Below are 14,755 nucleotides of genomic sequence, written 5' to 3' on the forward strand. Positions count from 1 at the left end.
ACCAAACAAATGATTAGTGTAAAAAAAAAAAAAGAAGACATTACAATATTAATACCCATACCAAGCAAACAAGGCTGCTGCAATCTTACCTTCACATGAAACGTAGCTGCTACAATCTTACTATTATATCATTAATGAAATGCAAGTAAATACGCATGTCAAGAGTTAGGCCTCACTAGAGATTAGATAAAGAGGTGAGCTAAACAGCAATATGATTGATAATGAAACCACTCTAGCAACAAACCTCACAGAGATGGAAAAAGAGATCAATGGCAGAACAATAATCATCTAAAACATACATAAAATTACAACCAGATTTCCATCAGGCTGTAGTAGCAACACAGATTAACCAACATTCTAAACTACAACTTCACAACATATCAAACATCCATAGCTGGACGTACCTAGAGATGATGCCATCACTAAACTGCTATTTCATTTCTGGCAGATTCTGAGAGGTACCTGCTGCGATTTAGCAAGAGGCAGGGTGTGTTATGGTCAGAGGAACCGGTGCTTGAACTGCTGAGTCCATAACCCGAATGATGATAACATCCAGGATGATAGATTTTCCTCCTATATTGGAAGGCTCAAATACACACACATCATGTTCTATTAAATTATTGTCATTCACAAAACACTTCCAACCACCAGAAAGCCCTCCACAATCACGATTTTTGTGATAATTATATCTGGTCCTCCATGTACGCTTGTTAATGCGTAGAATGATATCTGTGTTTTCTTTTAAGTGATGTTTAGCCGTCCAGGCAACAGGGATTGCCTGCATGTACCCAGACAATAAACAAGGTGGAGGTTTAACACCATCATCTAATTTTAATGCAGCAAAGGGGTATTTTTCTCTATCAAGTTCAGGGATGAAATTTACCATGTAAAACCGTCTCCATACATGTGTAGGCTTCATAACCACCATAAAACCATCTCTGGTTAATGCTTCCTGTGCCTTTGCAACAGCATTTGCTTTCTCGAATTGAGTCAAAGGCCCGTTATCACATGTAGGGGGAGGGCTAAAGTCACCTTCATCCATTATTGCACCATCAAACTCTGAATCAGGGTTTAAGACACAGTAACAACGTCACCCAATTTAGCTTTCTACCAAAGGCAATACTACTGCTTTTCATTTTGGTCATTAAAATGCACATTCCTATCCAGAGTCTAACAATAAGACGCAACAAATGAACATCCAATAAATTACCAAGAAGTTCCAAAATTCTTTGCAAAGACCATAATATTTTCAGTGTCGGGAAACTTAAGTTAAATTTACCGTGGAAAGCAAGTCTTATGTATAGAAAAAGTTTCTAGAAGTGCTTCTACCCTACCAGTTTCGAACTTCACTTCTCCAGGAAAAGTACAACGTTCTTTGCGTCCAAGGTGCCTAGCATAGATCGATTTAGTAGAAGAACCTGCATACCGCGTCTTCTTATTAGTAGGTGCAGTGTTGATAGGTCCCCTTGATGGCGCTGTGCCAATTTCATTGTTAGTAGATTTCTCGGGACTGCTTTCTAGACCACACCGTGAAGAGTTGTGCACAATTTCATCAGGGTTCTCATCAATCTTTCGTTTATTTTGGTATCCATTCTCCGATTCCGGATGCACACACTTCCTCACAAAATAAGAAGATCCCTTCTCACACAAGCTCTGGCCCTCAAACATAAGAACATCAAAATGGGACAACCCATTGTACTTGAAGATCAACAAGTCATTCTCTTCCAAAGAATGGTCTAGTACAAAATTTCTCCATCCATCGTTGAAGAACAAGGTATCACCATCTGCAGTCAGTCCTAGATCCCATATGATACCGCTAGGACCTTTAACAGTGACGGTTTCAGGAAGCTTTTTCCTAATATTCTTAGCGAATTTTTCTGGTATTTCCTGCAATACAAGTTGAGGTTCACTATCAAAGGTAAACAAGGCAACAATTCCAGAATTTTCTAGCGAAGAACAAACCAAAGAAAGGTACAATTGACTGCTAATACCTGCCCAACACCCCTCCACACATCTCTTTTAGACCAAAATATAAAATGTGTTAAAAGACATGAATGAACTAGGGTACTGCAACCTCCTTGATTTCTTTGGGTTTCTACTTCACTAAGCCACAATACAACAATAAAAAAGACAAAGCAATGGAACTCACAAGCTGATGAAGAAAATCACCACGGAGAAATTGAGAGAAATGAATGCACTGAAAATGGGTCCAAAAGATTTCCTCTTCCCTGCTTCTACAATCCTTACAAGAATCTCCCATTTGCTTAACCACACAGATCCACACCCAAAGACCGGTTTTTTTTTTTGGGGGGGGGGAGTAGGGGGGTTGTATTTATGGAATAAATGCTTTGCGTTTCAATTCATTGTTTCTGCACAGAAACAACGAAGAATCCAAAGGATGTAAAATGGGAAGGCAAAATGAGTCAGGAATCTAATGATCAGGAGACAATCGTTTGGGTTTAGATGGAGAGGATTTTAGAGATGGATGAGCTGAGGCTGAAGACCAAAGGGAGTAGTTGAAAGGTTAAAAGTGTAGAGAAGAGACGTCTAAAAGGACGAGCCTTATAGGTTTCGGTTGAGGGGAGGGGAGGGGAGGGGGGTGTCATCAGACTTCCCCAGCCAAAGTAGGTGCGGATACTGAAATCTACGATTTACAGTTGGGGGAGTGGGCTAATGGGCTGCATCCCGCTTGCATTATGTTTTGTCTCTGCTATCCCTGTTCACCCCATTTTTTCTTTAATAAACTTTCCTCAACTCATTTTTTTTAAACAATGCTACTAATTAAATTAAGGGTGAAACCATTTTTTATTTCTTAAAATTTCATCCTTACTTTATTAAAATATTATAAAAACCGTTATATTAAGAGTCGAATTGTATTTTATTTTATCTACTTAAAAATAAACAAAAATAAAAATTAAACTTAAACAAACTAAATTCTCAAAAAATATATTTATAAAATACAATCTAAAACCTAGGGAAAGTTATATCTATGGTTGCTCATGATAGTTTTATTAAGATATTAATATGTAAATTTTTATTTAAATACTTCTATTTTTAAAATTGTGTATTAAATTTTCTTTTAATTTGATAAAATGTTTTAAAAAATTATAGGCTTAAGTGTAAAAAATTATTGTATTTATTTTAGAAACCCAATTAAATTTATATGGTATGAACTAAAGTATTTGATGAATGAAAACGGGTATTGATAATTGATGATAATGATTTAGCTTGTTTTGTATTGCATGTGAATTGTGAAACTTTACTATCATGATATCATTTTTGTTTTATATATATTAGTAAATTATTTAAAATTTTGTAGAAAAATGAAATAAATGTCTTCTTCACTTTTCCACGATGCACATCCTGTCGTTGCCGCTAGATGATAACATGCTGAAGCACACTTTTGTTAATTTATACTTTAGTCCCTTAAAATTATAAATTTTTAATTTAACCCCTTAAAGAATTTGACATAATAAAATTATACTTTAACCCATTAAAAAATAATAGTTGGTCCCTAAAATAAATTTCTCATCTCATCCCAATATACATACATGCACGATTGAGTAGTAGATTCTTTTTGGTAACATAATAGTAAAAGCAAATGGCAACATGTCAGGGTTTCCTAACTATGGCCAGCTAAATGACATTTTTACTACGAACTTTTTTTTTGCTGTCTCTGCTGCACCATTCATTTTAGGGTGATATGGTGTCTGGTCTTGAACAGACTGCGAACTTCTGATATTATGATGTTATGCATTGTTAGATATGATCCTTTCCGGCATTCATTGTCGGTTCATGATCTTTTTTTTTATGGAATTTGATGACTGTTGACTTTATAACATTGGCATATGAAGCGACTTTCACCCATTTAGTGAAGTAATCGATGACCACAAAGATGACGATGTCTGCTAGAAACTTTTGACGAGATTGGCCTAATAATAATATCCATGCCCCACATAGAGAAAGTCTATGAAGGAATGAAGGAGGCACATGAATCTTGTCTTCCTCTATTTGACATTTACGACATAACTGATACAATTCCCTTCTATGGTGGATCAGCAGTACCCAAACCTCATGATTAGCCTGGCTAACGTAAAACATTAGCATGTGTCCTTCTAACATCGTATGGACCTTTTTTAGCATCCACAAGTCTTAGTAGCCGGGCATATCTTGATACGATCATGCGAAAACATCTTTGAATTCTTGAAATAACTCAATGACGTCTCGCTTTGTCTTTGCGGTGATGCTGGCTCCGATCTTTGCCTCTTTCTCTTTTTCTAGGCTCACTATCCACTGACTTTTTGTAGAGTAGGATCTGTTTTTCATCTTGCTCTACCATTCTTAACAAATCAGGAGATAAGTTACAATATTTGTCATCTTCAAAATCCTGAGATCCCCTTAAACACATATCTCACTCAAAAGGAGACTCTGAGTCAATGACAGCTTCACTCACGTCATTGATATATGGGGACCTGTTGCAGGTATGAAGGCAGATTCCAAATAATAAATGATTCCAATGATGATTATTGTTATGATATGATCATGAATGAAGAATAAAATAATATTTGAAAGAAAGTCCAATGAACAAAAGAATCTAAGAATAATTATTTGTACAGCATGAAATGGAAAAAAACAAAAGAATATTTACTTAAAAAGATGCATTTTATTAAAATAAAGATTCTGGACACGAGCCTATTTCACAAAAGGATTCTTATTGCTTCTAGGCTTTAAGCAACAGACGTGTTTTGAATATTACTTTAAATTAGCTCTATAAATACAGGAATCTCTTCCACAGTCTCATTGTTCAAAACATTCCCAAGTATGCAAGGGTTTGGAAACTTTTATTCCCTGGCTCCCTCTTCGGATATGTCATTCAGATTCCCTAATATTCCTTCCAGGCTTTTGACTTGTTCAAGTCATCGCAACTCTTTTGTCCCGCAACTCTTTTGTCCCCACTTTCAGATATCGCATTCACTTCATTGTCAGAGCGATTAGGTTCTGGGGAATCATCGAACTTTACAATTCCCATTTCAATGAACCTTTCGACTGACTTTTTAAATGTAGTGCAGTTTTGGATTGAGTGTCCCATTATTCCCTCGTGATACTCGCATTGAGCATTCTCATTATACCATTTTGAGAACGGAGGTTGCACGGGTTCTGAGTAGAACGGAGACACCCCATGCACATCAAAAAGATTTTGATACAACTCCTTATATGACATCGGGATGGGTGTAAATCTGAACCTTTCTGTATTTGGCCTCGAGTTGGATTCCTGCCTTGAAAAGTCTTGATAGCTAGTGGTTACAGCTCTCGGCTGGTCTACGTTGACCAATTTGGAAGGCATGCTCATGATGTTCACTTCATTTTTCTTGTTTATCGGGGTTGACCTTTTAGGGCTTTCTCCCGCATTTATCTTCCCACACTTTACCGCATTTTCAATCATCTCACGGACATTACTATATCTGAAAAGCTCAGAGTAGTGTTTCCCAACATATGGTTGATGAACGGGGCTTTCAAAGTATTGATGAAAAGCATGGTAGTCTCTTTTTCTAGTAGAGGTGGCTGAACTTGTATAGCAACTTCCCTCCACCTTTGGGCGTATTGCCGGAAACTCTCATTTGGTTTTTTTTCCATACTCTGTAAAGTGATCTTGTCAGATGCTATGTCCGTCACATGGCCATACTGCTTCACGAAGGCCTGTGCTAAGTCCCTCCATGATTTGACTTGGGTGCGATTCAGCTAATTGTACCATTTGACCGGAGCCCCATTCAAACTATCCTAGAAACAGTGAACTAACAACTGATCATTATTGACATGACTAGTCATCCTCCGACAAAACATCGTGATGTGGGCCTAAAGGCAGCTGGTTCTATTGTATTTTTCAAACTCTGGCATTTTGAACTTCGGAGGGAACATTAGATTCGGAACCAGACTTAACTCCTTAACATCCATACCACACTGATAATCAACGCTTTCCAGCGCCTTGAACTTCTCCTCCAGTCATTTGTATCGGTCTTCCAGCTACTTTGGGAGTTCTTCTTTTGCCCTTTCTACCTCTGCCATGTCATCCAAATCAAGAACACCGGGATTTACCAGATTGTCTCCGGTGCCTGAGCCTGTCGAAAAGTTTGTTAATGCCGAAACACCGGCTTGATGCTGAGGGCTGATATTGACAGACACCCTAGGTGGATATGCGTTGGGCTGTACTGGGATATTTGTTGGGGCAAAACCCAGTGGGTAGATAGGGTTCTCACTGTCATCCCCGGGGTTGACTATAGGGCTCTTTCCTTTTCCTAGCCCTCCAAGCAGTAACTGGATTAATTGATTCATCATGTTCTTTTGCAATTCTAACATCTGATCCTTCATATCCTGCTGAATCTTGGCCAGTTGCTCTTGCATCTTTACTTGCAGCTGATTCTGTATTTCTTTTTGCATTTGTTCCAAGTTTTTCCAACTTTTGATCCATAACTTTAGTTTTTCTCCGTGTGTAGTAGTGATGCTCCAAGGTAACTATAACATGATTTCTAATTAATTTGGGTTCTTTTATGAAATTTAATGCACATGATGCGATATAATGCAAATGCATGAAATGAATGCAAAAAGAGACGTTGATTCTGGTTCAATTCTGTTAGAACAACTTTTCTAGATAACAAATCTCTTTACATAAAGCGGAAACATGTACGGCCTTGCCCGTATACTCCAGGCGAAGTCATTGATCTTTTTCTTCATATTCAAACACTAAAATCAAATCTTACAAATTATCTCCTTTTTGCTTGATCTAGGCTACGACTTCTTGCTCACTCGTCCTCTTGATGTTCGTCAGCTTCTTTAAGTAAGTCGAGACGTTGCCGGTTCCAGAATAATCTTTGTTGGCTTGAATCTTGAATCCAAGTCGTGTGCTCCTCTGTGGACTCTCATCCTTCTCTTATCGTGTTTACTTAGACCATATTTGGACAACCATATTGTATTCCACTTTATCAAGAAATTCATTTTCCATGACAAGCTCTCTATTTAGCAACTGAACGTGAATTAACACCTCTTTTCTATGATGAAAATGCAATGCAATCATAAACAAAACAAAAGAAAACACGTTAGTACAAATACATAAATAGCAAATAGAGCACCTACTTGGGTAACCACTAGGGTTTGGAGTGGCTCTACTTAGGGTGGGCTCTTAAGGCTCGCTATATGCAGTTTGATTCTAAATACAGGGTACCTAAACCAGCAGATTCCTTAATCCTCACCCATTATAGGCTCATGTGGATCAAGTTCAATTCAAGGGGATACAATTTCCCTATGGCCATGCGGAGGTGAAAACCTCACGAAGACATAGGTACGGATGTACCCGAAAGTAGTCCACTAGCCCATACGGAGGTGATAACCTCACGAAGGCATAGTTTCTCACTCTCACTTAAGGTATAACCACAACGGTTATGCAATGCAATGCAAGAGTATTCTAGCAAACATAGGGATCACAAACAAATGTAACAAAAGAATCATGGTTTTCAAATCAAATTTTCAATTTTCAACAAAAGGACAGAAAATAATCAATTTTACGGCTTGACTCTCTTATTGGTCCCCAGTGGAGTCGTTAAGCTATCGAAACCATTTTTTATTTTAAAAAACAGGGATCGACTTTAAAACAATGTATGGAGTCGCCACCAATCCTTTTTGTTTAGGTGTGATCGGGCCACCCAATAAAACATTTTATTTTATTAAAATATCAATTTTGGCCTACAAAATTTGAGAAAACAGGTTCGGGAATCGGTTACATACGAGGAAGGATTAGCACCCTCGTTATGCCCAGAATTGGTACCAAATTGATTAAACAATGTCCTTATGTCTAAATTTTAAAAAATATTTTGAAACACAACTTCTTTTAAAACATTTGAATAACTTAAATTGAACATTAAAATTCTCTTATTTTGAAGGAATATAATATCACATCCAACACGTTAGGATATGATTCTTTAAATCTTCGAAACCACGATCAATTATTGATTTCTAAAAGCTCATACATTTGAAAATTACAAAAGGATATTCGATTATTTGGTCCAACAAAAAATCGAAATCCAACACATTAGGGCACGATTTCTCGGATTTCCAAACATAGAACATTGCCTTTATTTTTTAGAAATCCTTATCTCGAGATAAAAAATGTCATATCCAGTGAGTTAGGACACAAAACCTCGAATTCCTGAGAATAAGCTTTTATTTGAAACTTATACGTTTAGATTGCAAAAGGATACTCGGTTACTTAGATTCAACAAGGAAAATTAAAACCCAGCAAGTTAGGGCATAATCTTCTCGAAGATGCCAAATACCGATTATTGCCTTATTTTGAAAACTTTTGAATAAAATGATTTTAAAACTTAAACGATATTAAAACACGACCTTTTAAGCGAATAAAATGGGATGGAATAATAATGTACAACGCAAAGTAATAATTCATAAACAAAATGTTATAATAATGAATCACAAGTAACAAATAAATACAAAGTAAGAAAATCTAAAATAAAATATAAAACAATTCTAAGCAAATAATACATAAAATGGATTTAAAATGGATGTTATAAAAGCAATCTAAAATATATAAAATAATTTTAAAAAAAATTAGTATCCATTCAAGATAAAATAATATATAAAACTCTTTAAAAATAATATATAAACAATTCGAAATATATAATGTGTAAAAAAAGTGTGAAATATATAATATATGAAAATATTAAAGTAAATAATGTATAAACATTTGAAATGAGAGTTATATAAAAAGTTAAAATAGATAATAACAAAAAATGTAAAAAAAATTAAAAAAATAAATAGAATGTTAATAACAAGAGTAAAAAACATATATAAGAAAAATAATAATGAAAATAATATTAGTATATAAATAGAAATAAAAATATAATAAATAGAAATATAATAATAGTAGAAATATAAATAGATAAATAAAAATTAGATAAATAATAATAGTATTAGAATAACAAAATAAATATAAATAGAAACATAAAAATAATAGCAATAATATATTAAATTAGTTAATTTGATAATAAAATAGCGAAAATAAAAAAAGGACTAAGTCGAACCTTAAAGCAAAATTTTGGGGCAAATAAAAAATAAATAAAAGGAAATGAACCAATTTGAACGTGTGAATAACAAGGAGGGACCAAAAGGAAAATAATCCCCACCTTCCAAAACACACAGTTTCAAGGAAGACCAAAATGTAGTCAAAATAAATTTTAGGGCCAAAATTAAGAATAATGAAAACTTAATTGTAAAACAATAAAAAACGGAAGGGCTAAAAGCCATTGGACGAATTTAGAAAAAAACAAAAAAATTGAAATGAAATGGACAGAATTCTCACGTAATTGAAAGAGAAAAGAAGATAACTCAATTCCAATAGAAATAGGAAAAGAGAGAATAATCCAACTCCAAATTGAAGTAGGAATACCAAAAAGTCCTTGATCCCCTCCGGTCCTCCCATCAAAGAACAAAATACCCCTATTTATATACATGGAATTTACTAAAAATAGCATAACTAATTTAATAATAAAATAAAATAAAAATCATATCTTCCTATTTTTAGCCTTTTACCAAGTCAACAAAATTTAGTAACTCTTGGGCTTTCTCCATCTTTTTAATTTGGCCACAATTTAATGATTGTCTTTCAATTTGGCCCTTTTTAGCTTGTTTTCGACCGATTGTATCATTTGGCTTCGGTTATTATTTTTTAGGGGCCCAGGCCAAAATTAACCTATTACAATAATTATACTCTACAAATATTGAAAGATAAATATAAAGCAATAAAAAACACCAGAAATTTAACGAGGTTTGACAAATCAAGTAGGAAAGTACAAGGAAAAAGCTAATGGGAATTTTTTATTCAATCATTGTACACATTTTTTTTTTGTTTGTAATAAGATTTAGACTATGCATGGGAACCCCAAACCGGAATGACGGTTGATGATTTGAATTTACGATGCTCTCATGTTTGATTATAATAGGTTAAATGCATCATTGTCACCCCAAACCGTCAGCCTCCATGTCAATTCATATTATTTGGGTAATTAAAAAAAATCATATTATTCCGGTAATCAATTTTTTTCCATATTATTCCGAAGAAAAAGCCTTATAACTTGAATAAAAGTCTAAGCATACTCCTACACAATAAGTCAAAATAAATTAATAATTAAGGTTAAAATATTATTTTAAGAAATTCTGAATTATTTTTATTTTTATTTTTTATAAGTTAACTTTTTTTATCTTCCTATTTATTAACCTAATAAAATAAATCTAAGTATATAAATAGAGAATGATTTTATCTTTTAATTATCACTTAATTAGTGTTAGATTTATATATCAATTAAAATTTAAGTTTAGATCTATAAATAGTATCCATTAGTAGTCTCTAAGAAAAATCATGGATAAAAAGAATGAAAATTATTAGTATTGATAAGTTTAAAGTATCTCAAGAAGAAGTATTAAACGATAATGGTACCAAATAGATATGTAAGATCATTCTAATTGATGATGACATTATATATGTAACACCCCTTAACCCTAACCTGTCGCCGGAACAGAATTACGAGGCATTACCGAAATTAAACACTAATAAACGAACAAAATCGAGTCATAAATCTGTATTTCAATTTAAAATTTCTCAAATTCCATCTTTAAGTCCCTAATATGGACCTAGAGGCCCAAAATAAGTTTAGGAAGTGATTTGGGACTAAACCGGAAACTTTAGAAACTTTTCCTCGAGAATAGGGGCACACGCCCGTGGCCTGGGACATGCCCGTGTGGCCTGCCCATGGGGCCAACCCGTGGGCAGATCTGACTTGCTCACACAGCCGTGGGACTAACCTGTAGGCAATTCTGACTTTGCCACACAGCCTGGGCACACACCCATGTGACTTGGCCGTGTGAACCTAAATTTTCACCATTTTAAAACTATTTTCACATATTAAACACACCTAATTCATGCCCAAAACATTGACTTATAAATCTTGATCAAATAACATTCATTTATTAATTTCAAATACTTTTTAAAATTTACAAATTACCTTACATCCAAAACATAAAATATATTAAAGTAACTAAAACAAAACCTAATAAATGCCACATTTCCAAAAGATAGATTCATCACCAGAAATTAAGTTGAGGTCGGGATTGACTCGGATGCTGAACCGAACTTCAACAACACCTAGCCTGCGCACAGAAACAAACCGTGCGCTGAGTATTGGAAATACTCAGTGGCATTACCATAATTCAAATTTTAGCAAATATAAAATATCATAAACATGCATAGATAATTAACAAATCATGCATATAATTCGTACCAAGTTATCATATTTCCATTGTATCATTTTCATTATTTGAATCAATATCTCATCAATAAAATTACCAACTATTCATGAACCTTTGGTTCATCTCTCAATCACAGATAAATATCCAATTCACATTTCAAATATGAATAATTCATGAACCTTGGTTTGATGCCTTCAATCTCATAGCACAAATTGCATTTCTCATTTCATCTTACAATATCATTTTCTCATTCCATTCAATAAATCAATTTATCAATTTCATTTGATTTTTCTCATCACATATATTTCCCCTATTAACATAACTCGGACTTTGAAGGATACACGGATCCAACCAAACACACCAGAGTGGCGGCCAACGCCTCATTGGATAGTTCGAAGTAGGGGGTGTGCAAAATTCGGGTAAAACTTGTAACACCCCTCGCCCGCATCCGACGCCGGGACGGGGTTCGAGGTGCTACCTGACTTTTACTAACACTTCTATACTAAACAGGGCCATGAAATCTCAAATAATTAAAAACTTTTCTTTTCACATACAATTTGTCCCATATACGGGCTTACGAGGCCCCAAACATACATCTGGAGTGGTTCGGGACCCAACCGAGAACTCATGAAAAACTTAGAAAATCTCTTGCATCAAGGCTTCATACGCCCGTGTGGGTATAGAGCAGACGCCCGTGTGCTAGGGACACGCTCGTGTCCCGAACCCGTGTCCAAAAACCTAGACAAATACAAGGCTATTTTCCAAGCCATTTTGTCACACTCACAACAGATGCACGCATACTTATACAATAACATAAACATGGCAAAATTAGGTACTTAAACATTCCTAACATGTCATGATTATGGCAATTTCACATGCAATAGATATCATAGATTTTACTCACATCTTTACCACATTCATGCTATAATCATTATAAACTCATCACATAATACCATAGCACATGCATGCATAATTAAAATGGATTTACAACCCCATAATCAAAATAGGCCAACACATATGGCTAAAGCCATATCACATACTCTAATATTTAAACTCCTATACATGCCATAGGCTCAAAGTACTTGAAATCACTACACCAATAATGTTAGCTTGACAGTGTGATAATATCTCCGACGAACTCCAACCCGAGCTAACCTGGCAACCCTAGGAAACATGGGAAAGAAGGGGGGTAAGCTTTCGCTTAGTAAGTTCATATGAAAACAATAAGCAACTCATTAACTTGTTTTATCAATGTTTACAACATATTCTCAAGTTCACTACAAGCTGTCTTTCTGAGAAATAGTCACTAAATTATTTATATCTAGAGCTATGAAACTCCGAATTAAGTTCCGTTAATTTTCCATGAAACTAGACTTATTTTCCTTTCTTCCATAAAATTTCCAGAATTTTTGGTTAAGCCAAATAGTACAGTTTATTCCTCAAAGTTACCCCTGATTCACTGTCTGATAGTTCCGACCCTTCTGTACTAAAGTTCAATTATCTCATAGTACAAGACTTGAATAATGTTCTCGTCTATTTCTCTTGAAACTAGACTCATATTTCTACTTACTAATTTTTTTCTAGAATTTTTGGTTTGGCCAATTAGTACAGTTTATTAGTTAAAGTCTTCCCTGTTTCAGGGTATGACCACTCTGACCCCTGTGCACTACGAACCAAATTTCTCCCTGTACAGAATTCCAACGACCATGCCGTTTATTTGCCATAAAAATAGACTCAATAAGGAATCCATGCATGTAAGGTATGACTCTTAATAATTTTTTTACAATTTTTAGTGAATTTCTAAAGTCAGAACAGGGGATCTTGAATTCATTCAGACCCTGTTTCACAAGAATTCAAATATCACACAATATGAAATTCTTTTTCTTCCCCTGTTTCTTTCATGTGAAAATAGACTCATTAAGCTTTAATCCCATATTTTATTCTGCCTCTAACTCATTTTCCACTATTTCTAGTGTATTTTCAAATTTACACTACTGCAGTAACTCAAATCTGTCAAGGCTAAATTACTCATTCATGATCATTGTTCACAAAATTAATACAACATCATTTGTATAATCATCACCGAGACATTCATATCACATTTTCATTTACCATCTTACCATTTTGTTGTTATGTCGAGTTTTCAACCAGAGGATTAAGTACATACCTGTTCAAAGTATCTATTTCACAACATTTATCAATACGTCCCTTTCATCTCGAGTATTCCTCCATTTGAGTAGAATTTTACCCATTGAACACATTGGAATATAATTCGGATACATGGAAAGTTTGCACATAAGTGCCACATATGTAGCCAAGCTACCATGTAACCCGTCCATAAGTGAACTCGGACTCAACTCAACAAGCTCGGGCATTCGCATTCATAAGTGAACTCGGACTCAACTCAACGAGCTCAGATGCCTAGTTACATCTCACGAACTCGGACTCAACTCAACGAGTTCGAACATTTGCATCCATAAGTGAACTCGGACTCAACTCAACGAGCTCGGATGCCCAAATATTCTAGTGACATGTCACTTGTATCCTAATCTATTCCTAAGGTTCAACGGGACCTTTTTCCCAATCATGTGTCTCAACCATCTTCGACGGAATGCCGATACCAATACTCGGTAGTATTTCACATTTTCCAAGTATATCATATAATTTGACATATTATCAAACAATTATCACAAGTATAATATCTCATAATAATTATCATATCATTTAAATAACATCAAAACATTTAAAATAATAACTATGTTACCAACATTTACATATGAACTTACCTCGATACCACAAAGGTAAAAAAAGACGTAATTATCCCTTAATCGATTTCTTTCCGTTCTAGGTCCAAATCTCGATTTTCATCATCTAAAATATCACATTCAACTTATTAAAACAATGTACTGATCAAATTAGTCCATTGACACACTTGAGCAATTTTTACAATTTTGCCCCTATATTTTTCCAAAATTACCAAATTACCTCTAGGCTCGTAAAATAATTTTTATCACATTTCTTTACTCCTTGAGTCTAGATGAACCATTTTCATAACTATAGCAACTCATAATTTCAACTATTTCACACATTTACAACTCATTTTACAACTTAGCAATCTAGCCCTTTTTAAGGTGTTTTCATGCAATTTCTTTCACAAAAGTTGTTTATTAGACAACTATGACTCATAATCTTCCATAAAAATACAGTAAACAACACATTTAATCTCATGGCAAAACCCTAGACTCTTCATCATTTTGCAAAATAGACCCCTCATATGAAAGCTCATGCTTTAGGGGTTCCAAAAATGTAAAAATCATCAAGAAAGACATTAAAAATCACTTACTAGCAAGGGATGTAAGTGGCTGATATTTCAGAGCTTCAAAACCCCTTTCTTTTCTGCCATTTTCGGTGGAGGAGAAGAGAAAAATGATAGCTTTTTCTTTTTAAT

The 14,755-nt window shown here is 34.6% G+C and overlaps 1 protein-coding gene and 1 long non-coding RNA gene across 3 annotated transcripts; both read right to left on the reverse strand.

Moving 5' to 3' along the window:
• Positions 1 to 195: 195 nt before the first annotated feature.
• On the reverse strand, positions 196 to 2,707 carry LOC121229454 (B3 domain-containing protein REM16). Of its 2 annotated transcripts, none has more exons than XM_041113865.1 (4): positions 2,150 to 2,707; positions 1,335 to 1,887; positions 884 to 1,032; positions 196 to 778 (listed from the first exon to the last, which is right to left on the reverse strand). In XM_041113865.1, exons 1-4 carry the CDS (start codon positions 2,258 to 2,260, stop codon positions 473 to 475), a joined length of 1,119 nt encoding a protein of 372 aa, XP_040969799.1. In that variant the 5' UTR covers positions 2,261 to 2,707; the 3' UTR covers positions 196 to 472. The 2 variants fall into 2 exon arrangements, with proteins under 2 accessions (XP_040969799.1, XP_040969798.1); XM_041113864.1 differs by having other exon boundaries at positions 884 to 1,059.
• An 8,287-nt stretch (positions 2,708 to 10,994) lies between these two features.
• Positions 10,995 to 14,755, reverse strand: LOC121229455 (uncharacterized). The gene is made up of 3 exons (XR_005927204.1): positions 14,651 to 14,755; positions 12,348 to 14,178; positions 10,995 to 11,208 (listed from the first exon to the last, which is right to left on the reverse strand). It is a non-coding gene; the product is annotated as an uncharacterized lncRNA (long non-coding RNA).

This window comes from Gossypium hirsutum, chromosome A05 (genome assembly GCF_007990345.1).
Source record: "Gossypium hirsutum isolate 1008001.06 chromosome A05, Gossypium_hirsutum_v2.1, whole genome shotgun sequence".
In the NCBI taxonomy this organism is placed as follows: Eukaryota; Viridiplantae; Streptophyta; class Magnoliopsida; order Malvales; family Malvaceae; genus Gossypium; species Gossypium hirsutum.